The sequence below is a fragment of the Astatotilapia calliptera genome, chromosome 19, assembly GCF_900246225.1.
Source record: "Astatotilapia calliptera chromosome 19, fAstCal1.2, whole genome shotgun sequence".
Lineage (NCBI taxonomy): Eukaryota > Metazoa > Chordata > Actinopteri > Cichliformes > Cichlidae > Astatotilapia > Astatotilapia calliptera.
The window spans coordinates 29,214,856-29,242,604 of NC_039320.1; the positions used below are offsets into that span (position 1 = coordinate 29,214,856).

At 40.7% G+C, this 27,749-nt stretch overlaps 1 protein-coding gene across 7 annotated transcripts in view; it reads right to left on the reverse strand.

Annotated features, from left to right (window-relative positions):
• nrxn3a (neurexin 3a) overlaps positions 1–27,749 on the reverse strand; it is a 208,152-nt gene that overhangs the window by 69,909 nt on the left and 110,494 nt on the right. For 6 of the 7 annotated variants that reach the window (XR_003270631.1, XR_003270630.1, XM_026151865.1 and 3 more), the window contains 9 exons: positions 26,689–26,982; positions 20,303–20,450; positions 19,687–20,070; positions 8,088–8,291; positions 6,328–6,354; positions 2,879–2,998; positions 2,476–2,596; positions 2,130–2,390; positions 1,683–1,873 (listed from right to left, as the gene is read on the reverse strand). Coding sequence is in view for 5 of the 7 variants with exons in the window: in XM_026151865.1 (XP_026007650.1) it covers positions 1,683–1,873; positions 2,130–2,390; positions 2,476–2,596; positions 2,879–2,998; positions 6,328–6,354; positions 8,088–8,291; positions 19,687–20,070; positions 20,303–20,450; positions 26,689–26,982 (1,750 nt within the window). In the remaining 2 variants the exon portion in view is untranslated. The remainder of the gene's footprint in view (positions 1–1,682; positions 1,874–2,129; positions 2,391–2,475; positions 2,597–2,878; positions 2,999–6,327; positions 6,355–8,087; positions 8,292–19,686; positions 20,071–20,302; positions 20,451–26,688; positions 26,983–27,749) is intronic. The other variant, XM_026151866.1, reaches the window with a different exon arrangement.

Sequence of the window (27,749 nt, forward strand, 5' to 3'; positions counted from 1 at the left end):
TGAATACAACGCTGGCTGGTTTGCAAATGTATGCTAAATATTCACCACACAAACTATTTTACTGTTGCATTACTGGGAACACCAGAAAGATCCGTCTGCACTGTCTTGTTAAGTCTGATGCAGTTATTGGGGGAGGTTTTAAAAAATAAATTTCCTCTATCCAAATCGATTTTAGTTTAAATAAAGTGAGATCGATTCACTAAATCCTGAATCAATATTTCAATATAAAAGTATTTTGTCAGAATCTCAGGTTAAAGCTCACAAAACTATTTCAACAACCACCAAACAGCTAAACAGTAAATGAGAGCAGGTAAACGGATTCCACACAAAGACGTAAAACACAAAGCGTGGATCGTTCACCCGACGCCACGTACACCAACATCTCACAGATTCTGAAGCTGCAGGTTTCGTCACTCTCTGACCAAAACTCGCTGAACCATCAGCAAAACAAAATGATCAAAACTACGCTTCATGCATTTCCTCGTACTTTTGCTGTTTTGCTTCCACCACGATAAAATTGCACTTCAGCTTTCTTTCAGTGTACTCACAGACCAGTTTACCATCAAACGTCTCTGTTGTCTCCATCATTCGCTTGCTTATTACGCACCAGTCTGCTAGTGTGTACAGTGCTGCCGGCCGCTGTTTTTTTTTTTCCTCAAAAATAGCCTCAGGTAATGTTCACATGTTGTATCATAGTTTTCTTTAGGTTTTGTTCTACTGCAGAATATTTTTAAGGTTATAGGCCAGAAAAATCTGCTTGTTTTTCTGTTTTATCCTCAGTTACTTTGACACAAAGGCCTCTGCTGTGATGCTCACACCTCTGATGAAGTCTCAGCTTTGTTTTTATACATAGATATAAAAATATGGACATGTGCTGATAAATCATCAGAATTCTAATATTTCTGACTGTCTGAGTCAAAACTGAATCGAATCGAATCGGGACCGTCGAGTCAGTTATAGAAATCAATATCGATACCCAGCCGTGGTAGTTGTTCTCTTCAAAAACCAACTCCTTCATTTCACAAATGCAAACCGGCATCAAGGCACGACTGGGGAATAGTCCTGAAGTATTTCAGTGTCAGTATATTGACCCACACTTCCTGCTGACAACGTCACGCCTAGCATCCATGAAAAGATTAAAGGTAAGTTAGAAGTAAGTAGTAAGCTGGCTGACCAGTTGGCATCAAAGGATGTACGCCATGAGCCCATCCTCCACACAATTAGTCATTAATATTTGGCAGTCCTAAACTTTAACTTCAAATTTAACTAAGTCAACAGTGATCATCGTCATCGTTCTGAATTGTGAAATTATTGGATTTATATCCCCAAGGTTACAGCATGCTCCACAAAGTGTCAAAAACTGGGCTTGAAGGCGCGCTGCACACACAGCTAAGAGGATTGTGCATCTATAGTCCTGAAATTGAAGCAGCTTGAGTAGATCGTAATAAAGTTTATTCATAATAATGATAATAATAATACATTTATTTATAGGCATCTTTTAAAACCCTCAAAGGGCTTGAGGTATGGTTTGTGTGTCTCCTGCCAAAATGAAACCAGGAAGCTTTTGCATGTCAGGTAAAATGTCTTAACCACTATACCACAGAGCGAAACACTCGTTTCTTATCAGTGCAGCAAACAACCACTATATCTAAATGAAAAACTGAGTCATATCTTGAGTGTACCTTTAAGGTCCAGATTCTTGGCACCATTGATACTCTGACTAGTGGCTGTAGCATCTACTTTCAGCGTATGGGTGTTGCTGTTGTCTCGGGTAATAGCCACATTGTGCCACTGATTGTCATTTAGTGCCCTTTCACTTTTTCCCTTGATGAGGTTGGGCCCATTTCCAAGGTCAAAAACATAGTGTATGTACCTACAAGAGAAAAATCACTAGTTATATGGGTTTAACAACAAAAACAAGTGTGAAATAGCAATACAAACATCTGCTATTTGCAAATTAGTAAAAATATAACAGAAAGATGAATTTTATCCTATAATGAAGGTTCGGCCATGATCAGGATATCAGACTTTTGACAAAAATGTGTTTGTTCGTTATTCTTATTGGAACACAATAAAATCAACCAACCATTAACAAAAGTTTAACAGGTATCCTCTAAAGGAAAGTTTACCCTTTAACTAGTTCCACAGCAATGAAATCATTGCCGTCTCCAGAGTTGAAGAGTATGAAGCCATCTGGTGAAGTGGTCTTGAACTGAAAGAAGAGGTGCATGGACGTGTAGGCCTGTAACGTGGCCAGGCTGAGATAGCTGCTCTTGGATTTGAAGGTGACAGGGTCAGCGATAATGGAGCGAATCCCAAAGCGGGCATTGAGCTCACAGTAATCAATGTCACCATTCTTGCATAAGTCAATGTATAGCATGCCGTTAAATCTGAGAAAAAGAAAAGAACATGTGGGCAAAAATAAGGAAACATTTTTAAAAATCTACAGAATATTCATCTTAGAAGTAGAAATACCTTAGGCTCTGGAGGTGACCAATAAAGCTGGATGGGATGCTAGAAACAAATCGGCGCTCTGTCATTATGCCTGTTTCGATGTTATGGAACTCCAGACGAGTGTGGTCACCCACCATTTGGCCTGGAGACGGGGAGGGTGGAGGGGAAGGGTTGAAAGAAAGACAAAAAACGAAAAGAAAAGAGAACACCGTCTGACACTAACACAAAAGGGCTGATTTAAGGAGAAAATTACATTACACAGTATTAGATGAATGCAAACTGACACTAATGGGTACATGTGTACTTGCTTTTTTGGAGCAGAATTACACACTGACTTTAGTGTTTATGGCGAGATGCTGTAGCATGGTGGAATAACACTGACAAAGACATACTAAGAATATTTCCAGTTGATGGAGGCAAGTACCTTCTGCTACATCATCGTCAACCGTTAGCTTGTAGGTTTTGCCACGACGCACCACACGCACTGTATGCCATTCATTATCATTGAGCTTTTGCCCAGCATACAGGGTCTCCGGTCCCTTGCCTGAGAACAATGGTCAGTCACAAAGTTAAGGACATCCTGACAGCCTAAAACCAAACCTTTGCTTCCCACCAGTGACAATAGGAACATTTACAGGTCTTCCACAACGTGGTTAGTGGTTTAAAAATGAGGGAAAAATTGGATTGAAATTAGATCTGATGGGAAACAAAGGTTTGATATAGTCATTCATTTATTTACACAGGGTAAATGATATGAGCACAGATGTCAAACATCTGTGCTCATATCATTTACCTGACTGCTAAGCAGTAGAAATAATTGCTTTTACTCATCATAGAGTTAAAGAAATCTTCCTGTCATTCCTTCCATGTTCTGCACTGCTTTTTTATCTTCATTTCTTAATCTCCTGCTCCAATAACAAAATGCTATTAACATGACCAGTGTTATATGTTTGTGTTCAGCAAACATTAGGGCTTTATATCAGTGGTGCCCAAGCCCCGGGCCACGGACCGGAGTCGTTTGGTACCGGGCTGCCAGAGTCGAGGCTCAGGTGCGAAATTCATGCTTTTCAGGGTTTTTATCGTTTTTTATCGTTTTCAGTGTTAACAGGGTTTTTTCCCGTGTGAATCAATTTTTTTTTTTTTTTGGTAACAGTACTGGTTTTATTTTGTTGTATTTATACGCAAAACCTTAAAGGCCGGTCCGTGAAAATATTGTCGGGCATAAACCGATCCCTGGCACAAAAAAGGATGAGGACGGCTGCTTTATATTATTGGAAACCATTTCTTCAGCCACACCTGATCTCAGGGCAGGAGGAGAACTATTCTTTCCTTTTAGAAAAGTATGAAACTACTTCAGGTTAGAAAACAGTCATGAGATTTAAAAGAAATTAGCACTGATGTGGAAAACAGGTTGGTCATACAGTTTTATTCATTTATCTTTAAATTAATTTAAGCATTTTCTTCTTTACATTTACATCATTTACATCAGCGATGCCACACATGGAAATGCAGAGGAAAGTGGGGTAAGGGTCAATTGATGCACCACCTGTATTTTAGCAATCACAGGCAGATTTTATAAAAAGATGTGTTGCATCATAACAATCCAAAACTAAAATTAATATTTTGTATGCATGTGAGACATGGTGGCATTTATGTCACCAGCATATGTCAAAGTCTGTAATTATAGAACTATTTGCAGTATTTTGTGGCAGTCCAGGCGGTGCACTGAAATGTAAAAAAGAAAATTAAAGAAAAGTTTAACTTAGTTTGAGTCTTCAGTCTTAATCTTTCACAACCGTAGACGAGAAACGTAATTATATTTTTCCATGGTTGCTGGACCAACCTATCCTTTGCTCAAGCAGCTCCAAGAATTTGGTGGACCTCATATATTTAATTGTTTATTTGAGTGACTGGAAGTGGATAGCTAACATCCCATCAATGTGTTTAATGCATGGTGCTACAACTTTTGGTATCGATCCAATACCAAGTAAATACACAAGTAATACAGATGCCAACACTGTGAACCTATAAAGACAGATTATGTAGGCAAGTTGGCGAGAAGTTGATGAGATTGATCATCATCAATTTTCAAGAAGCTGTCTGAAACGTGGGAAACAATTTTAAAAGTTTTTCTCATTTATAATTATTCATATCAAAAAGCTCAAAGGATAATGCATATTCTCAATGACGTGTAATATTATCAATATTAATATTAGTTTTTAATATGTACATTCTTTGAGTATTTAAATTAAAATCTAAATTGGGTTAAATCATTTTGATTACATCTTTAAGCTGATCGAATCTCCATTACCCCATTATGAGTAAAAGCAATCGTAGTGATCTTGGAAATGACTGTAAAACAGCAACAGACACACTATAAGTAGAAAGAGCTTAATGATTCATCACAGCTAGCCTGAAAAATGCTTAGAAAGTTCCCTAACATGACAAACTATCCTGCGAACTAGTTTCCTCTGAAAAACACGCTTTCTTCAATAAATAGTCAAATATTACATTTAATTAAAAGACTGTTTGATTTTTCAGTCTTTTGAATCTGGGTTTGTGTTAGGAGTGTAAAGTACACCCGTTGTCAGTCAGTACTCAGCTAGTTGTCATTAGCATGCATATTACTTATGGAAACACAAATTTCAGTTTAAAAAACTGTCTCGTTGTACAGAAAAAGTAATGGACTGAAAATGTCCACCTGATGAAACAACATGTGAATTTTTCCTTGGATTTATATTTCTCTATTAGTGTGCTTTGAAAAATAAGGAGTGATAGCTCCTAGTTCTACATGGGTTTTATCATAGCATTATTATGGATATTATCAATGTTTTAACAAACACTCAGATTCAAAATGATTCACAAAATTCAATTTTTATGGTTACATCGTTTAGCTTGTCAAGTTTTCCCCTGAAATAAGGCTTTAATATTTGGTGTTTATAAATTCCTCACATAAAATCAAAGGTAGTTCATGAGCACTCATGTGCTGGGCATGAACGCTTACACACCTAATTACTTTAGTCCCTTTAGTTTAAATCTGAGTGCTTTCAGTCGTGTTCCACTGAAGACAGAGGCTTGTATGATTTAGTCAAGTTCATCATTTTGGTGCTAACCAATAATGACAGATTAATAATAATCGTTTAATAATAACTTACCTTGTTCAGTGTCATTTACCTACATCAGTGTTAACTTCAGGCTATTACTGCACTCTTTAGAGAACAATATGTACTAACTTACAGCTAAAGCACAAGCTCTACACCAGCAATTTCTATTGGTTTGCTACCACAGAACATAACAGTTACTCATCCTTTTCATACATTCTTACCAAATTTCATATTTATCTTCATCTAATTTTAATTTCCATCTTGTGAGGTAACACCAAAAGGTTGTTCATCTACCGTACCAGTGTCTCCATTACTGAGGCAATATGGTGCCATAGCGCCAAACTGGACGACAAATGTCAGTAGTACTCTGCTAGTATTGGCTCTCAATTATTATTTCCCACTCTGTACCAAAGAAGGTGGCAACTATAGTGAAATATACTGTATTTACTGTATATTCACGTTTTTTCTCCTAAGGAAGGTAAGAGTAATTTAATCTCATAAAAGATTCTTTAAATATTGGTTATGTAGAGTATAGAGGAAACAGAAGACTGATTTTATCTGTGATCCTCTGGCATATATAAAATGAGGAATTATGTCATCACCATTTAATTTCACTGAGTCTGTTTCTACTGCTTTATGTTGCTCAAACTCACCCTTCAAATAAGAAGATGTTGGATTTTGAAAAATTACATTTCTTTCTTCTTTAAAAAACAAAAAACATCGATATCATTAACAAACAAAACAAAATGAAACTTGAGTGTTAACTTACTGGAGTTACAGTTTATCCTGATACAGTCTAGATGGGGAAGAATAAATGACAGATGAAATTGCATCCTTCAAGGTTACTGCTGCAGACATCCAAAAACAAAAAATCCACCCTTCCGGGGACGTACACATGCAGTAAGGCAGCCATTTCATCCCATTGGTCTATCTTTAGAATGATCTCTAAGTCAAACAATCATGTAATAAATATAACATGTCATTACTCAATACATTAATTTCTGCTCTTTTGTTAATCAACAGTGCTGTAATTAATAATTGTGCTATATTTACATAAAAATGGCCACTTGTAATACCAGCTACATGGGTTTTCCGACCCAACACTATTTGACTTTGCATTTAAATCAAAGCCTCCGCACCAGTGAAATTGCCTCAGTTACTTAATAAAAACAAACAATAATTATAAATGGATCTGATATTCAAACAGATTTTTTTTTAAATAAACGTTTGTAACTGAGAAAAAGCAAGTTCATTATCTGAACTAAGGCCAGAATAACTGCCGCACACTGCGACAGCGAGGGTTGGTCACCATGTGGCTGGTGGTTTCATGTGTCGTCAACCGCAACAGAAAAGTGGGAGCAAACAGCCACGATCCAGTCAGCACCAGCACCGTGCAGAAGCACAGGAACCCCAAGCATCAAAACTCCTGCTATACTGTTCCTGCATGTCGCTACGCTCCATCAAAGGGTCAGGCTACTAACATTAACACTTAGTACAAAACTACATGGATTAATATGGGATAGAAAGTCATATAAAGTACTGACCAATTGGCGCTTCATTTTTGAAATTAAAAACAAGAGTATGCCTCATAAAATTCATCTAAATGGTATACAACTTCCACCGTTAATCAAACAAGACAAACTGTATGTACAATATAGAACAGACAAAATGCAGTTTGTGACTCGTGTTTCTTTGCCATTTCTTCTTCTTGTCTTTTCTTTTTAACATTGGGGTTGCAGCTACCTGTAGGTTTTGCTGGGCTCTGTTCTCGGGCTGTTCGCCTGACGGGCCGCAGGCTTAAGGCCTTTGAAGGTGTGAATACCATCTTTTGACAAAGCATGATGGGAAATGGAGTTGATGGGAAAACAAGCAAAAGGAAGACGCTGAAAAACCACAAAATTTAATAACAAAAAGAAACTATCATGAGCAACAAAAAACAAAAAGACACCCAGAACAACAGCAGGGTGACACAGAAATTACCTGATGTCAGACACAAAAATGAAGGTCGTAGAAAGAAAACTTGTTCCTTTTATATCCTATCCTGCTGAATGATGGATCAGTGGTTATTCTTACTACGGATTACATCTGAGAAAATCTCAGCACAGTCTGTTCTTTAAAAAAATAGATAAAATAAAAACAACAAAATGAAACCAGATATAGAACCTGTTTATGATGTGTATTCTACTTATTTTGCTTTTACTGTCTCAAAGGTTCTATAAACAAAAGTGAGTACACGTTTCTGGTTCAAAGGTTTCCAAACATATTTAATAGTGAAGTAAAATGTATGTATTTTTAAATGTTTCCAGTAATTGCTGTCTGGTGATTTATGCACACATTAACAGCCATGCAAAAGAGAACTGATTGCTGTTCTAAAGATGGTTGAAATCTTTGAGGGATCACTGTGATGAGTAACCAATGAAAAGACGAAAAAAAAGAGAATAGAAAAGGAGAAGTTACCGCTCGACGGTAAACCATCTCACAGTGAAGGTGGAGGTGTAGTGGCAGATGGCTGGGTGGGGCATACGATACCTAGATTGACCGTGAGTTTGACGCGACTCCCGTCCAACTCCAGCCGTAGCGTGTCGGCTGAGTCTCGGGAGGTAGTGGCCATGAGGAGACCATAAGCCCGCTGGGAGCGAAACCGCAAAGACACATCCTCAGCTTCAGTATGCATGATGGTCGGCATCACAACCTTCATATACATGCTGCCATCATAGGAGAGGATTGAAGCCTCTGGAAGAGAAAGTCAGGAACAGAAGTAAAATACATTTATGTGTTTTTTTTTCTCTTACTATTGTTCTCCCACAGAAAGGAAGTATGATAAGTCCTCGCCATCAAACTGGTCCTACAAGAGAAAGGCACTGGCTGGAAGGAGCATGCCTTTGTAGTACAGACAGATCCCAAAACCTTGCATATCCCCGGACTGCAAAGTATTACAATGCTCATCGGGCCAGGTGGATATTATCCACCTCTACCAGATTTAACCTCAACATTAGCTATCGACCAAGGTCCTGTAACATCAAACCTGATGTGCTGTCCCAGAAAGTCTGGTCCCCTTTCACTGGACTGCATCATTGGTTCCCTGAGTTGGGAGATTGAGTCCCTGCTCTGGGATGCTCAGCTGGATAAGCCTGACACCAGAAATGGGCCACCCAGCTGTCTCCACATCCCTTTAAGGTTTATCCCCAGGTAACACACTGAGCCCATCTGGTAACACTGTCATCTTAACCATCATCAATCGCTTCTCCAAAGCTGTCCATTTTGTTGCTCTCCCCAAGCTTCCTTTAGCTCTAGAAATTACCTCGCTGCTTACTGACCACATCCTCTGGCTTCATGGAATCCCCTTCGACATTGTTTTGGATTGTGCGCCTCAATTCACCACTCGTGTTTGGAGTGAGTGGTGCACAACTTTGGGAGCACAGGTTAGTCCCTCTCCTGGCTTTAACAGGAATTTGAGCTGCACAGGGGGAACCAGACAGGGATGTCACCTGACTCCTATGCTTTTCACTCTGTATATTGAACCACTGGCCCAAATGATCAGGCAAAGTGACTTGATTACAGGAAAAAGAAATGACCAATCAGATAAATACCATAAGCCTATTTTCAGATGATGTTATGATTTATCTGTCAAACCCAACAAACTCCTTTACTCAGTTGGTCCAAGTATTAGATATATTTAGCGAGTACTCTGGCTGTAAGATAAATATTCAGAAAACCCACATTTTCATGTTCAACCGCTTACCAGATCAGGAACTTTAATATAAAGTAAATTGGGGAGCTAAATAACTTAAATATTTGGGTGTAGCTATAAACGAAAACCAGACAAAACTATATCAAACCAACTATGACTATAATGATGGTAACTTTGACATTGACAGATGGTTTTCCTACCAATTCAGATTAAATGATAGAATAAGGGTGATAAAGATGAATATACTGCCACAATTACTAAACCTATTTTCATCAGTGCCAATAGAAGCACCAAAAATTAAATTACAAAAATGGGATGAACTCATCTCCAAATTGGTATTCATTCAGCTCTTGTTAACATATTTGAATATACAATTTCCACGGTCATTTCAGATCCTATACTTGGGTCATCTTAAAGGAAATGTGCATCCAAAGGACGAATACCTGTTTAAGATTCTCCTGGTAGCGGCAAAGAAAACTAATTAAGAAACTATGAAACTATGAAACACAGAGCTATAGAGAATAGGTAACTGTGGTTGAGGAGATCCTGGTTATTGACACATTCACATACAGACTGGAAATAAAATAAAAATACTTTCTAAAAGACTGAATCAAATGGTTGGCATGCAAAGTGAAGGAAGGCCATAGGTAATTAAAATTATATATACATTACTGATGAGTGAGAGAGAGCTGCCTAATGTAGTGGGGGGGATTCAGTGTTGACCAGCCGCTTGAAGATTTGTACCAGACAGATAGAGACCACCAGTATACACCAGCTGTACTCCACCGAATCGTCCAAGGCGTATTCTCAGTGGCAGGGGACCAATATGAGAACAATACCACCAAGGCTGGAGACGGAACAATACTGGAAGACCATATGGGACAAATGCAACCCATGACAACCATGCTTGTGGAGCTAAGAGCACACAAGGTCCAGCAACTATCACATTGGTAGACATGTCCAGAGCTGGACTGCACCAGGCCCTGACATGATTCACACCTACTGGCTAAAGAAGCTAATTCCACTCCATGAGCATCTAGCAGCACAAATAAACCAGTTCCTAATGGACGAGACACACCTGAAATGGCTAACCAAAGGCTAACCGAAGGCTAACTGAAGGCTAACCGATGCATCCCCAGAAGGGAATGGTCCCATTGACCTATCGGCCAGTAACCTGCCTCAGTACCATATGGAAGCTCCTAGCAGGCATCATCGAGGCTAAGACGAACAGGCACATGGTTCAATTCATTCATTCATTCAAGACACTAGAGGGGCAAAACACAGCTACTGGCAGATATACTGGTGACTCAAAACTGTGAGACCAGACTGACCAACCTGTGCACCACCTGGATTGATACAAAAAAGTTCTAGGAATACCAGTAACTTTACAAGAAATGAGGAATTTGATGGGGATGTGTTGACAAGCCAGCTCCAAACCAATAACACAAGTCACCATCAACTGCAGGACGCAAAAGGAGATACTCTGTCCCCACTGCTGTCTTGCACAGGCCTGAACTCCCTCAGTGAGATCATTAACAAGACTGGATATGGATACCAATTATGGAATGGAGCAATAGTTGGCCACCTCCTCTTCATGGATGATATCAAGCTGTAGGCCACAGTTGTTTATCAAAGTCCAGTGTTGTACTTTATGGTTTGCCTCTACGTATAGATAACAGATATATCCTTTTTACAAAAATCAACTGAAATATCTAACATTTTGTGTACATGCATTCCCTTTGATTGCTTTATTAGTAATATTACTGAATATTTGTAGTAATTTGTCACTGCACAGTCAGATTACATTTAACTTCAGAGTCAAAGTGTTTGAAACAACCAAATAGAAAAACTGTAAAGCTAAAAAAAAAGAATTTAAATTGCCTAGTTTCACACAACTCTAAACCTAATCTAAATGGGCCACCAGTGATATCATTCTTTATTTCTCTACCTAAAGAAAAATCAATTTCATTGAGCTCACTTTACACTCTTGCTTTCTGTAGTCAAATCTCTCTTTCCTAAACCCTCTAAGGCTGATTGCCATTTTCTTGCATTCTCATTGCATCAATCAGATTACGGTGATTATTTGTCCTGTCACAGTAGCTTAATTTGATAAATGATCTGATAATATGCTGAAGCATTTCATGTCCTCTAAATGCCCTTTGTTCAGTTTATCTGCGTGACTGGGATGCTGTAGTTCTATCACATGGCCACAAGGTGGAGACACAGTCCATCTATCTGTTGGAAAGTCCTGTAGGTAAATTAGGGTGGGTGTGGCTCACTGAGAAACAAATGTGTAAATTAAAATATGGATAATGATTGGATAAAGCTAAGCTGAGGGAAAGTAAAGCTTGAGTAGGTAAAAGGCATGTGCGTCCACACTGATGGAGTCTGAATAAATCTGCATATCACTTACTAAGATCTGATAAAATCAATTACTTTCTCATCTCCAATAGTCTCATGCACCACCTTACTTTTTGCAGATAGGTCAGGGTAACCAAGTGAAATAACAGCTACATTCCCCCATATGCTTATTTTATGTTTGTGTTAGAATGTTGAGTCTCTAAAGCCTAAAACATTTCCGTGTTGTTCCACATAAAGTTCAATTTAAGTTTATTTCTATGGCACCAAATCAGAACAAAAGTTGCCTCAAGGCGCTTTAAAGTGTACAGTAAAGCCCTACAATAATACAAAGAAAACAGAGAAAATCCCAACAATCACATGACCCCCTATGAGCAAGCACAGTGGCGTGAGTGGGAAGAAAAAATATGCATAATAAAGGAGTGATAGACATACTAGTGCAGACCCAGAAGAAGAACTGAAATCATCCTCTTTTCCTTTTTCTTTTTGACACTGGACTCTAGATGAGTTGCTTTACATTATTCACAGTTTTAAAAATGTCTTGCCGAGCACACCCACAAGTTCATCAATTATGTGAAATGAGTTGTTTTAACTCGTGCCTTCTCTGAAGCCAGTTTTCTTCTGATATGCTAGCCCACATTTATACGTTTTATTGCCGGAAGTATTTGCTCGTCAACCTTCACGTGAACTTGAGTGACATCCTTATTAATTCATAGGGTTACATATGAGGTCAACCAACCCTATGCAGATATAACAGCTTGAACTCTTCTGGGAAGGCTTTCCACGAGGTTTAGGAGTGTGTTTATAGGTTCCTCTTTCAGAAGCACATTTGTAAGGTCAGACAATGATGCTGGATTAATTCCAGCATCATATTTTTTGTTCCTAGGTTTTGTCCTATATTCTGACTTTCTGTGTTCTTTATCCAGTTCTTATTATCTGAGTTCTTATTATGATTTCTTTCTTGGTCCTTGTGTAGTTTCCAGTATTTCCTAGTTTAGTAATTCATGTTTCTAGTTCTTAGACTCTTTTCTTAGGTGGTTCCCTTTTTGGCCTTGTTCTTGTTCTTAGCACTGTTTATATAGTGTCCTTTCAAGCTCCCCTGTATATAGTTCTTTATTTCTCCATGTTTGTGTGTTTTACTCTCCATCTGTGTTTATGAGTTATGTTCAGTTTTGCATCCTTTCCCTTTTCACGTAATGAAACAGTGTCCACTGGCCTACAAGTAGCTCTTCTGCGTTGTGTTTCCCCGATGTATAAATCATGGCAATCCTCCTGGCACTTAACAGCATACACTACAAAACTCTGTTTGTGTCGGGGCAACCAATTTTTGGCGCAGTGTGTTTTGGGGTTTAAAAGCCAAAGAGATGCAGTGTTTATAGAAAATGTGTCTCAACTGTTACTCCTGACACGTACAGGATCACTACAGGTTTTCTCTTGGGCAGCGGTTGTCCTTCTCTCCTGGATCGGCTGGAGCTTTCTTTAGGAGCCTTCCCAGCTTTGACAAAAGTCCAGCTGAGATAACCACATTTACTCAGGACCTTCTTGATGTTCTTCCCTGGCTGCTGTGTCTGTGGGGATGGTGTTCGCTCTGTGTGGTAGCGTCCTGATGACTCCCAGTTTGTGCTCCAGTGGATGATGAGAGTCAAACCTTAAATACTGATCTGTATGTGTAGGTTTACGGTACACGCCAGCTTTAGATGTCCCCCATTACTGATGGAAATCTCACAGTCTAAGAAGGCTAACCTGCCACTTTTCATATCCTCCCTTTGATGTCTTGGTCCACCAAGTTAATGTGATCAGTGAAATTTGGTACGTCCTGAGATTTGATTTTCACCCAGGTGTCATCCTGATACCTGGATAGGGTAGCAAAGCCCTCTTTTCCACTTCTTCCATGTACAAATTGGCCACAATGGATGAAACTGGGGAGCCCATGGCACACCCATGTTTCTGCCTGTAGTACTGACCCTTATATGTGAAATAGGTGGAAGGTTTTTGGGATGTTCCTTTCGAAAGGAGCCAGTTGAGGTGGTTCCGCTGAGCGCCTCCTGGGTGAGGTGTTCCGGGCATGTCCCACCATGAGGAGGCCCCGGGGCAGACCCAGGACACATTGGAGAGATTATATCTCTCGGCTGGCCTGGGAACGCCTTGGTGTTCACCTGGATAAGCTGGAGGAGAAGGCTGGGGAGAGGGAGGTCTGGGCCTCTCTGCTTGGGCTGCTGCCCCTGCGACCCGGCCCCGGATAAAGTGGAAAAAAATGGGATGTGGTGTTCAGAGTAACCTACCTACTGGCTGATGATTGAAGCCAGACACTGTGAGATGTTATAGGTAACCGAGTTGATCATTCAGACTTATGATCATTTGAATGGTACTCATGACCAGTCATCAATGGCCATTGCGTGACAATTTGAAGATTAATGATCAAGGATCTGACCTCACAGCCACAGTTCATTCAGTGGGCTGGTTCAGTCATTGTGCAAAGGTGTGTTTATAAGAGTGGGGAAACCTGCAGTCAGCTGAGACTGAAGAAGTCACTTGGATGAGTAACGAAACGTTTCTCCCACTGAAAACGTCCAGATAAACAGACTTTTTGGGATGTTCCTGTATACTTTGCCTGCTGCTTGTTGATGGCCTTCCGTGTATGCCCTGCTTGCTAGGATCTTGCTGTTATATGCTGGACTGTCTCAGACGCATTGTTGTACAGCCTGCACCTGGGTCTTGGATGGTGTGGTAGACCTTAGCCTTTGTGGCTCTTGTGCTTAGAGCTTGTTCCGGTGCTGCCATGATAAGTGGCTCTGTGCTATCTTTTAGTCCAGCATTGTACAGCAACTGGTAGGATTTCTCTATATTAGCCGCTTCTATCTGCTGTTGGTTCATCCTGTGCAGGGACCCGTCCTTCTATAATGGTTCCTCTTCTTTCTCAGGTTTTTGCTGCCTGAGATATTCACTAAGCACACTATCAGTTGCTGCCAGCTTGATGATTTACTCATGGATCTTTGCTGTTTCATCTTGGATAGTGGTTCTGACACTCACTCGTCCTCTGCCTCCTTCCCTACATTTGACATACAGTTTCAGGATTTGGGTTGAATCCCTCTATACAGGGTAAGGCACTTTCTTGTCTTTATGTCAGTGGCTTCTCTCTCCTCCTTTGGCTAGCTTATTACCCCACCAGGGTAACTGATGACAGACAGGGCGTAGGTGTTGATTGCCTGGATGTTGTTCTTCCAATTCAGCTGACTCCTAAGAACCTGCCTTATTCTCTGCTAGTATTTGGTGGTTGCAACTTTCTAGTGGCCTCATGATTTCCATTTGCAATTTGCGATTCCAAGGCAATTGTAGCTGTCCTCAGTGTCTGCAATATTGGCTCCATGTACCACAGTCCTCTCAGTTCTGATTATCTTCTCTTTGTTAATATCAGAGTACACTTCTCTAGTCAGAATGACATTTTGATGTAATTGTAATCGTATCATTACATACAGCAGTGGGGAGAGAGGGATGCCAGTGCAGATTGTCCGTGTGTGGGATGTGATGCTCCTCAGCCTTGCCTGCTTCTTCCTGTCCATCAGGAACCTGGTGATCCACTGATAGGTGGAGCCGGGCACAGTACGTTGTGTGAGCTTCTGGTGGAGGATGTCTGGGATTATGGTGTTGAAGGCCAAGCTGAAGTCCACGAGTATCCTTGTGTATGTCCCAGATTGATAAATTGATGCTGGAGGTAGTGCAATTCGATATTGGCTGCATCCTTGGATGGTCTGTAGGCCCAGAATGCAAATTGCAGGGGGTTCTGCGGGGGTCTGCGATGTTCTACAAGTAGCTTAACACCAGTCTTTCACTTTATGACCACAGACGTCAGGGTGACAGGTCTGTAGTCATTTAATCCTGTGATGGCGGACTTTTTTGGGAGCAGGATGATGGTGCATTTGAAGCAGGAGGGCACTTCAAACAGCTCCAGCCTTTCAGACAGGAAGGGGACATACTGTCAGATCCCAGAGCTTTCCTGGTCTTCTGTCTTTGGAAGAGCTTGCACACATCTTCCTCACAAATCTTTAGTGTAGGCATGGGGTCAGAGGAGAAGGAGGTGAAGGCTGCAGGTATTTTTGCCTAAGAGTGAGGTGCAGTGGCGTGACCAGCGGGGGTGGCCTGGACCAGACTGGCCACCCCAGGTGCCACCCCGAAGCTAAAACAATAAAATTCAATCAAATATCAAATGTACGATTTTGTTTTCACGGTGAAGCTCAGATATCCAAGTGTAAGTGAATGCAGCATCGGCTTCTGCGCTATGAGCATCACGTTAGCAAAGGTAGGAGAGCCAAGCACGAAAGAGGCAGAAAACAATTTTTCTGCGAAAGAAAATGAGGAGAGAATAAATGTCCCGGTAAGTAATATTAAGTTTGTTGAGTTTAGTAAACTTTAAATTAGAATACCAAGGAAAAAATAACACTTAAAGAATTATTGCAACCGTCGAATATTTCCGACAGTAGGCTGCTGGGGGGAGCTAGCATAAGAGTTATGAGTTATAAGATATAATCTAAGTCGTAACATTGCTGTATGGAGCTGCAGATTTGGTTGCAGGTTAACATAGCTGGACTGGCCATCGGGCATACCGGGCATTTGCCCGGTGGGCTGATGACTTTTTTATTTATTTTTTTGTAACGGCATGAACAATGAGAGGTGGTGGATTGGCCAGATGCTGGCAGATGTGTAAAATGTAAAAATAACTCGGTTGTTTGGTGGTGTCTATGGCGGAGCTTCCACAGAGGCCAGCAGGTGGATGAGGGAAAGGGGAGGCAGGAGGAGCAGAGACCCGAGGCAGCCGCCAGTCCGAGTGTCAGGTGAACTGAACTTCAGGTAAGAAGTCATGAGCTGCAGTCTATCTGGGTCAGATATAAACCAAGTTTAGGTGGAGTTTATTTTCGTTATGCTGACTTTTTACTGTCAGTTGCAATAACTCGTACTGCGTTCTAGCCAGCTTGACGGAGTTTATATACAGCTGGGTGGGTGCTATGATGTTACTGATAGTGAACTTTATTTTATTCATAAGGTTAGTAGAGTTGCCAACGGCTCCTTAAAAAAATGGAATGGTCCCTCAATCAGAGAAAATATTACACGTTTCGTATTGAGCTGAGAAGAGACGCAGTTTGTCCCGAACTTTCGCTATAATGAAAAAGACAAAGCTGGAGTTATTCTGTCTTTATGCTGCACAGCTGCCTCTTCTTCTCTCATTCTCTCCCCATCCCTCTCCTGTTGCTACTTATCATGAAACTGATCAATGATCAGCTGATCAGCTTTTCTCTCTTGTTTGTTTGTCACCCACTTTCATTCAAATGTTAGTCTTTTCAGTTGTTTCTCCACTTTTTTCCTGTTTCAAAATCAAACACCAGTTTGTGAGAAGATTATCTTCTTTTTTTAACAGGCAGATAAAGTTTTGCATTGGCTAATTTGTCAATTGTTCGTTAAAGATGTTCGTATTTTAATATTCAAAAATGTTTTTGCCCAAAACGTAGGTGCACTACATGTCAGTAAAAATACTATGCAAATATTGCTGTCCTTGAATGCTGAGTAAACACTGACAAAGCACTGATTGTATCTCTTGTACTTTATCAACGCAGTATCTAAAAACTTTGCACCGTAGTGGTTAAAATCTCATTCTAATAAGAGTTAAAAGCGCATTCGGTTTATGGGGTTATTGAATTATGGTTAACGGTTGGTAGATTTTTTTTTAACATTATCTGCCAATTACATCTGCCGCCCCCCAACAAAAAATTTCAAGACATGCCACTGGTGAGGTGAGGGCAAGCAGATGGGAGGTGTGAATGGTTGTCTTTCAAATCTGCAGTAAAAAGTGCTTAGGTCATCACTCAGGGTCATTTGTTGAAAAGCAGTTTTTTAGCTCTTCGCTGTAGCTCCTTTTTCCTACCCTGATCTTCTTGCTCTGTTTGTTTCTGGCCTGCTTGTACGGGGCCCAGTCCTCGCTGCTCGCTGCTGTAGGCCTTCTCCTTAGTTTAATTTTACTTTCTAGTTCTTAGGTTCTTGTTCGTTTTGGTTTGTTTCCTTTTGTGGGTCCCTGTTAGTCTGACATATCTATGATGTATGTTAAGTTCTGTCTCCCAGTCGTGTCTCTCCCTCTGTCACTTAGTGTGTGTCTCATGTTTCCTGTTTAAGTTTGTTTTAGGCTTTTAGGCTTTTGTTTCCGTTGTATGTTTCTTTCACAGCAATAAAGCTGCCTCTTTGAGTTTATCCTGTTGTGTTTTGACTCCTGTGTTTGGGTTCTTATCCTGTCTGCCACACAGCACCCCGATGACACTAGGAATACCACTAATGGTTTTAAATGTCTTTTATGTACAGACGATGGGGACTCACTGAGACTTCAATGCTGCAGAAAGTTTTCTGTACACTTTCCAAGATCTCTGCCCTTCTCAGATGTTTACACACAATTCCTTGGGCTTCATGGCTTGGTTTGTTGCAACTATGCAGCTATGGGGCCTTATAGACAGGTGTGAAATTTTCATAACCATGTCCATTCAACTGAATTTTCCACAGATGGACTCCAATCGAGTTTTAAAAACATGTGACAGATGATCAGTGATCAGGATGAACCTGAGTTCAACTTTGAGTTTTGTGGCAAAGGTGGCAAGCTTTGGGAGAGCCATGCCCAACTTATGTTAAAGATGTCACAGTACCATATCACCCCAATAGAGTAGGTTGCTCTCAGACTTCTGGCTAACTGGTGGTTCCTGTGAGATTTAAAAGTAAAATGGGATGCAGAGCTTTAAGCTTTGAGGCCCCTCTTCTATAGAACCAGCTTCTAGTTTGTATTTGTGAGACAGACACCCTCTTTACTTTCAACATTAGGCTTAATACTTCAGTTTTTGATGAAGCATATAAAATGATCTTTTGATTTGGTGTTATATAAATAAAACGAGCTGAAGAGCTGAAAAACTTTGTGTATGTTATATTTGAGTGGCCCTTGAAAATATCTAGAAAAGTATTTAATATATGAAGCTAAAATTTCACAGCATTTGAATCATAACTCAGTGCATATACACTCCACACTGATGTCCTGCAAGCACTTCTATAACTAAAGATATAATCAGAACACTGTTCACTGATATGCTAAAAATCAGTTCAAGCTAGCAGTTTGGCTAGGGATGTGGAAATTAGTTTTCATCTCCAATTAGTCTTTATTAACCTGTCTGAACACCATGATGGAAACTGGTCAGAAGGGCAATAGTTTTAATATTGTCTGAATAAAAGTTGAATATTGTTAATTGATTTTTCTGTCACAAGAATTTTGACAGTCTGTCACACACAAAAAGAAGCAAGACAGGAGATAAGGAGAAGGGGAAAGCCCCAAGTTAGTTGAACACCCTGCATCAAATGGTAACTAATTCGGTTTAAATAATTAAACATACAGTAATTATGGATATTAAAGGTTCCTCTTGGAATTCAGTGAGCATGTTGTTCTTTTATGCTAGGCTCAAAGCTACTAAATGCAGGAATCCTGCTAATGCTGCAAATATCTTTGGGCTATATTCAGTTTAGATGTAACAAAGTTCATCTGACTGTTGTCCTCTTTACGGGTAAAATCAACAACATTTTTGTTGATGGTATATCAATAAGGCTAATTCTGCTGGAAATATTAAAATAAATCTCTCTTGTTTGCTCTTTCTGGTTTTATGTGATCTACTCTACACTGACTGTCAGTTTATTTTCTCATCTATTTAATATAAGATACTAAAACATGTGTCATACAGTACAGATGAGACAAAAGATGGAAATACTCAAGTCAAACTCAGCTGGACTCAGTCCTGCTTATGTTGTTGAAAGTGAAGCTATGCCTTGGTTCAGGTCCAGCCTAGTAAGACATCTATTAACGTAACTGATTTATCAAATGGAATGGTGTGAATCTACCAATCTACCAGCTTGCAAATCTTGCAATCAGAACTTCCTTTATAGCTGTCACAACGATTGTCCTGCTCCAGCTAGCTCCATCTGTTCAGATCGCAGTGTTACAGATAGTATGAGTATGTAAGGCTTTTGGAAGAGGACCGACCGTGTGCACATCTACACATCCACACTTACCTCTCTCACAGGTGCGTGACCAGTAGCCAGTACCAGTGCAGTCACAGATGAATCGATTCCAGCCTTCTTTGCAGACTCCTCGGTTCTTGCATGGGTAGCTCTCGCACTGCTTGCCAGGTTGTTTATTGCATGATGGTTTAATGCCAGCCCCATTTTGTGCCTCAGCAATCTGACGGATGTCCTTGCTTCGACCATCAATGAAAAGGTCACGAATACAGCCCACATAGCCATAGTTGAGCATTGCTGTCCAGAGCTCCGTGGGCAGGATGAGGTTGGTGCGGTCAGTTGGAAGCCCCCCCAAATACATGTCACCCTCCAGGTCCAGAATCTCACTCTCACCACTGGCTGTGAACGGAGTCCTTCTGCTGTTTACAGAGATGGTGCCTGAAGAGAAATTTGCAAATTTCATCATAGTGCTCCTACTCTTTGATCTTATGAGATGTGCCACCAATTTTTATTGATTTTGCCTTTCATTATAAAGGTTCCCTCACTGACATACTACTGGAGTAACAAATTCTTTCCGATTCTGATATTTGAATTTTACATTACTTCAAAAAAGATTTTTTGTATTTGTAGTCCAGTAGACTGTATACCCCATACATCTAGCCTCACTGACCTGAGCGTCCATCCCTCTGGATGTCGACATGATACCAGACCCCATCATTCACCTTTGTTTGGGTGGCCTTAACCTTGATAGTCCCAGAGCCCATATCCAGCAGCAGGTACAGGCTGCCATCCAACAGCTCCACAGCAAAGAAATCCACCTGAGCAAGAGAAAAAGAAGCTCCTTATCTGAAAAAATTAAGACAGTTACTTTTTTCTTTGGGTGCTTCTTTTTCATTTTCCTAAAATCTAAAATCTGTGTGTCAAATAATCTGACAAATACACAAAACACTCAGTTTTGGTACACTCAGGTAAGCATGGATAAAACATGAAGCAACTTCCCAAGTTTGACCTATTATTAAACCATAATTCAGTTTGTGATACCAAGAAGCAACGTTACGTAAATCAGATTTCCTACAGTAGTTTTTCTTTCTTACCCTGTTGCAGTCAGTACAATGTGGCATCACTGTTTAGTTTGGTCAGTACATTTTAAACCACACTCTACCACACCCAGGTTATGTTTAGTGACAGGTGAAATTAACTTAAAACTTCCAAGCAGAAAATTGAAGCTAAGGTTAATCATGGAGTTACACAATGTTCCACGCTAAGGCCAATTCTGTGTCCTGTCATCCTGTCCTTAAAAACGCGTTGAAAGGCCTTCAGTTGATCCAAAATGATGCAGCAAGCGTCCTGATATATTGACATCTTCCTTTGGAAACAAAGCATCCCTCTTGACTTGTCTAAAGTATCCTGAAAATTTAGTTGGGTATTTGGTATACCTAGTGCAAATGTTTGAACCCAACTTATCTAAACCACTTGGAGCATCTATCAGCGCACACATTGTAGTCTCAAAGTTGGTTATACTGGAGCATGAGATATTATGCCTCTAAGTATGAGTATATTCTGAGTTTATGTCAAAAAAGTGATACCAAACGCTTCTGTAGACGCTCATATTTGAAACTAGTATGTAATTGCTCTGTCAGTACTAATTATGTTAGCAGGTCAAAGGGAAATTCCATTATATGTTAGCATTATGCTAGCGGGATGAACGCTAAATCTTTTTTCACTTATTTCTCTTGGTTATACCAGCTGTAATTTCAGTTACTAGCGTCAGTCTATACTGTGTAAGATGAGAAATATATTATGTTCGAAATATATGTTGTAATATACTTTTTTGTTATGTTTGTAGTCTTACAGCGCCTTCATTAGGGAGACAAATAAACCCTGCAATGACAACTGGAAACTTTTGCCTCTCCTTTTGAAGAACTCTTTATCTATCTGTCAAACTGGGCATCGACGTACAGGAAGGGCAGAATAGTAAAACGCTTCATTCTCATGAATCGTAGTGAGTTCTGTAAAAGAAAAGATGGACGAAACACTGGAAATGTCCAGTTCTTTATGCTCCAGCCAGCTTACATCATCATCTACTGCTGTCGACAGAGCATGAGCAAAAGCATAAAGCAGCTGCAGCAGCATTAGCTGAGGCTCAAGCTTGGGAAGCGTCTGCGCTGAGCATCCAACTGCGCTGCCACACCTTTGCCAGTCTTCTGTGCTTTGAGCCCAAAGAAAGAGTCTTGCAACTGGAGTTATGGAGGACAGCCAGCAAATAATGATCAATTTCACCATTCTCAGTCCAAGGTATGGACACCCACACCTGTAAGTGGTAGTCATTCAATTCAATTCAAAATGTATTTGTATAGCACATTTAAAAACAACAGAGTTAACCAAAGTGCTTCACAATCATTTAAGAACAAGAGACTGGATGTAACGTCACAAGAAGAGCTAGATCTGCTTTCCAGAGTGTGGTAGTGAAAGATGCCACAGCACTAAACCCCAATCCTCATCCTCAAAAAGCAGAGAGCCATGGGTTAGTGAAGGGCATGTCGGGGAGGAAAGAGAGTCAAGTGTGGCTGATGTTTCACCAAAATGCACAGAAATATGAGGAGACTCGATCAGTTCAAGTTCATGGTCCTTAACCCGACTGCTGTATCCTGCTGTACAACCAGAGAAAGGAGTCGAGATGTCTGCTGTTCTAGATGAACAAAGCAACCGCTCCTTGGCAAAACCATACTTTTTTGACATTTTCAACACTGAAGGACAGCTTGAACCGTGTTCACTGAAAACATCCTCAGGTGCTGTGGAGATAGCAGGGAGGCGAGCCCATCTATTTCATTTTATAGTCCTTTGATGGTACCACTCAGCTTCCCCTGCCTATTCTTACTGAGTGTGACATGATACCTGACAAAATCCCAGAAATTGATTCAGAGGCCAATTTCCTCCTTCTCATTGGCAGAGACATTCTGCATGCGTACAAAGTCAGAGAACAGCATAATTGTGTCCATAATGAGCCACATCATCAGCGACTCAACCTTGGTTGGGTGATCGTGGGAGAAGTGCGTCTGGGAGAGGTGCACAAGGCAGCCAACACTAGTGTATGCAAAACCAACATTCTACCAAATGGATGAGCTTCACTCTTGAGTGCATGTCCAAACAATATGCAAGTCAAAGGTTTTCACACCTCAAACCTAAGTCTTCAAAGCTCTGCACAACACCTGGAAAGTAAGAGAAGCGATCTTGGCAGTCAGGTCTCCAAAAGTTGATTCTGTTCATCTGGACGTAGCGTTTTCAGTGGGAGAAACGTTTCATCACTCATCCAGGTGACTTCTTCAGTCTCAGCTGACTGCAGGTTTCCCCAAATCTTATAAACAGTACATTTGCATAATGACTGAAACCAGCCCACTGAAGGAACAATGGGCTGGGAGGTCACTTCCATCATCATGATTATACAAATTCTCATGACCATTGATCAACAACCACTGATCAAAGATCAATGGCCATGAGTCCCAATCACAGAGAGTTGGGGAATGGCTGCAGTCACAGCATTGTAAGATGGTGACAGATGTACCGTTAGGCCCCCTCCTCAATTCAGAGATGGTCTTTCCCTTTTCATGTAAATGGACTCCTTGACTCCGCCCTCAAACCAGCGTTCCTCCCTGTCCAGGATGTTACATCCTCATCATTGAAAGAGTGTCCACTGGCCTGTAGGTGTAAACAGACTGCAGAGTCCTGGCCTGACGAGGTGGCTCTTCTGTGTTGTGCCATCCTCTTAGCCAGAGGTTGTTTGGTTTCCCCGATGTATGAATCCTGGCAATCCTCCTGGCACTTAACAACTATGTTACTCTGTTTGTGTCGGGGGACCCGATCCTTGGGGTGGACCAGTTTTTGGCGCAGTGTGTTTTGGGGTTTAAAAGCCACAGAGACCTGGTGTTTAGAAAAAAATGCTTCTCAACTGCTCCGATACTATGAAAATATTGTTGGGCATAAACCGGTCCGTGGCGCAAAAAAGGTTGGGGACCGCTGTTATAGGTGACCAAGTTGATCATACAGACAATTGGTCTTAAAGGTGCACCCTGATTATGTATCTTCAGTAAACCATACAGACTTGGTGTAAACTCCCCTGGGTACAGCCTGTGGTATGAGGTCCGGTCAATAGCCTTGTCTTGTTCTAACCACTTCAGACAGTCTATCACCCACTTCCCGTAACCACTTCCTGGGTCTCGTTTCAGGGGCTCATAAGTATTTCTGTCACTGAGCAGTGACAAAATCTTCTCATGAGAGAACAGTTTTTCTGGTTTAGCAATACTGTGCACCTACCCTTGTCTGCCGGAAGGATGATAATGTTGTTGTCATCACTAAGTGATGTGAGTGCCTTCCTCTCCTCCATGGTGATGTTGGATGCTGGGGGCTTTGCATTGCTGGAGACAGGCCAAAACTTTCGTCCGTAGTTGCTCTGCTTCCATGTCTGCAATATTGTTGTTTCAAATTGCTGTTTCTGTGGCTGTGATTAGCTCCACTAGCGGGATTTGTCTTGGCGTGACAGCAAAATTCAACCCTTTAGCAAGGATGTTTTTCTCTGTTTGGGTGAGCTGTCTGTCAGACAAATTCTTGTCCACTTGTCCACATCCTCGGTGTCACATCCTTCTCTTTTCTGGCCACTGAGGACACTCTCCGTATTTTGCTGTGGTTTCCGACATACAACAAGTAGGTCAAACTTCCTTTGTTGCCTGGTCTTAGACTTTTTGTGCTGTGCTAGATGAGCCTTCTCAGTGATGTCAAACACCTTTTTAAGAGTACTCTCATCTAATCGTAAGTCTCTGTTGGATCAGCTCCTCTTGAGATTTTAGCACGTTGATGGTAAAATTTGTTTGTCTCACCCATCCATTAAGCCGCTGGTGCTGTGACCTTCTGGAGGATTTTTGTTGCCTGGAAGCCTTTAACTGAAGAGCTCATTTGCAGACTACAAGAAGGTGAGGAAAGGAAATATTTGTGTTCAATTCAAGTCCCAAACATGAAGGATTTTCTCTAGATGATATACTCCTGAGTAGGGATGGGTACCGGTGTCCGGTGCCATGATGGCACCGGTTCTGACATAAACGGTAGTAACCAGACCGAAAAGCAGCGCACATTTCGGTGCTTTATTTCGGTGCTTTTTTTTCCTGAGCTGTGATACACTTCTAGCCAATCATTTTACGTTTCCGAGAATAGTAGGCGGGTCCAGGTACGTACGTTCTTTTAGAGCAGAGCTACAGATTAAAAATGTCCAAGGCGAAGCGGTCAAAAGTCTGGCTGTACTTCACAGCAAAAGATGCAAACTCAGCAGCAACAAGTGCTTTAAGCTGATACTGTGATACTGTCAAAGGAGGTAACACCTCAAATCCGATGAAACACCTGGCGATGCATAGCGTTTTTTTTAAAAGCCCAGAAATGCGCCGTATTTGATAGCTTGCTGCGAGACCTCACACCGAGCGCATCTACTGCGGGTGGGTTGGCTGTTATGCAACATCCCCCAAAAACACGAAGAGGAGAGTCCTGGCCCCTAGCCCTGCCAGTGTAGCAGAAATGATGAGGATGATGATGCAGCAGCAGCCGTTCCTCTGCGTGAGTAGCTTAATGTTGTTCGAGTGTAATTTACGTTGAGTAGGCTAACCACGTTATTACATTAATGCATGTAAGGTGAACTAGCAAACATCATCATAGCTACATGCGGCTGTCTTCTTGTTTGATGGCAGATACTCCCTTCACCCTGGCCAAAAAGGCTAAAATGACCAAAGAAAAAGTGGAAAACAGTTAAACATGAGAGGTTTTTGGACAAAGTTTGTGTTTTTTCCATTGTTTAAGCACTGCTTCCATCCAAGAGTGATACCATATATGCCCGTTAGCTGCAGAAAAGGCTAACATTGTTATCTTTTTACAAAAAACAGCTGAACATGAGAGGTTTTTGGACCAATTTTGTGTTCTCCATTCTTTAAGCACCGGTTTGAGCACCGTTTGAGCACCGGCACCGTTTCAAAAGTACCGACTTGGCACCGGTATCGGATAAAACCTAAACGATACCCATCCCTACTCCTGAGTGGACCTGACTTGAACAACACTCTCACTGGAGTTCTGATCTGCTTCTGTGGGGAACCAATAGCAGCTACAGCAGATAAGCAGCAGATGTTCTACTGCCTCAAAGTGTGCAACAAGCATCTAAACTTTCTGAGGTTCTTATGGTATGAAAACAATGATCTGCAAAAACAGTGAAAGAGTTTCAAATGACAGTACATGCATTTGGCAACAGTCCTTTACCAGCAGTTGCCATTTACTGCCTCAGACCAGCTGCTCAGGAAGCAGATGACTCCACTACCAGTGCAAGGAAGTTCATCACATGCAATTTTTATGTGCACGATGGACTTGCATCTTTTCCTAATGAAGCGAAGGCCATTGGTGTCCTGCGCACTTCCCAAGCAATGCTAGCTAAATCAAACATTAAGCTACACGAGATTGCACTGAACAGCAACAGTGTTATGCAAGCATTCCCACCCAAAGACTTGTAGGACTGAAAGGATTTGAAAGATCTATATTTAGGAATGCAATCACTACCTCTTCAGAGGAATCTAGGTCTAATTTGGAATTTGGAGAAAGAGAACTTCAACTTCTATGTTTCAAAGGAGGAGAAGCCTTTGACAAAAGAGGCTTTTTGTCTCCAGTGAACCCTTCTATGGTTAAAGTGATCTGTGATAATCTAATATGCAATGTGTTATTAAGATAAACAGCAAATCTAATTTTAAATGAACTACTCCTCTTAAACAAATGGTCACAAAGCTAGAAAATTTTATTGTCTACAACAGTGGTTCCCGAAGTGGGGATTTTTCTTGTAAAACAAAGAGGGCCCTAGCAAACACACTTTGGGAACGACTTGTCTACAACAGCCTCGCAAACACAGGTGAATTTGTTGGTTTGCCATTCTCACCAGGTGGTGACCTTGATGTCAAGACACATCAGTCCTTTCAAACTGTTTTCAGTCAAGCATTTTTTAAAACAGAAATTATCAAGTGACTGAGGAGATTATGAACTGACCTTGGTGTTCTTTTGGCTCCGTGCAGCATCTTTGCGCTCTTGGGGTTTGCCATGGGTAAAGAGGATGAGTCCATTGGGCTCAGTCGTACGGAAATCGAAAGAGATGGATCCCATCCGCTTGGTGTTCCACTTAGGGAGACTGATATAGGCCTCAGGGGTTTCAAAAGAAATTGGGTCAAGGGTGGCCACATTTTCACACTTGTAGGATACCTCACCCTGGATTTTCATCTTGGGGTCCACAATTCGAGCCAGACGGGACAACTCAAGACGGATGTCATTATTCTTATACACTACCTGCAATAAGGCAAGAGCAGGATTAATGACTCTTTTATTTAGGATTAACATGAGATACACATTTAATAACTTCCAACAATTACTAAATTAATAAAATTAATTCAGTAAAATAAAGACTGTAAAATAAGAAAATCATCAATGTTGTGTCAGGAAGGACATTATTGGCTTTACATATCTCAGTAAAGCTTAGTGTGATAAATTGCAGAATACAGAGTTACTATATACCATACACACATTCCTATTTGGCATGTTGTTATTTAAAAACAAAGTATAAAGGAAAATGTTATTGAGTTCACATAAAATACAGGAACCAAAAATACTGATCATTCAGTTTGTCAGATATTTCGTTTCACAGACTGAGATCATCTCCATGTTCCCAGTGCGTTTCATACTTTACACTCTCAAGTCTCAGAGACAAGGTCAACTGTTCCATTTAACGGATTTCCTTAACGATTTTTATCCACTCATAGTTTGCTGGCAATTCTTTATTCAACAAGTTGTATTTTTCTTTTAATTTCAATTAATGAATTCTCAAAATAAACAACACTAAAATCTAAATCTGTGGAATGATTATTTATCTCTGTTACCACATCCAACCAGTAAGGATACACCACAGATTCAGGTATTTTACACTAGAACTGCAAAGTTATTAAAAAAGTGTTTTTCCAGGAGAATTCTCTCAAAAACAGAGCTATGGTGATGAACTGTGTTTTTCACATATTTAACCTTCTTTTCCCCACCTTCATTTAACATACATTTTGGAGAGA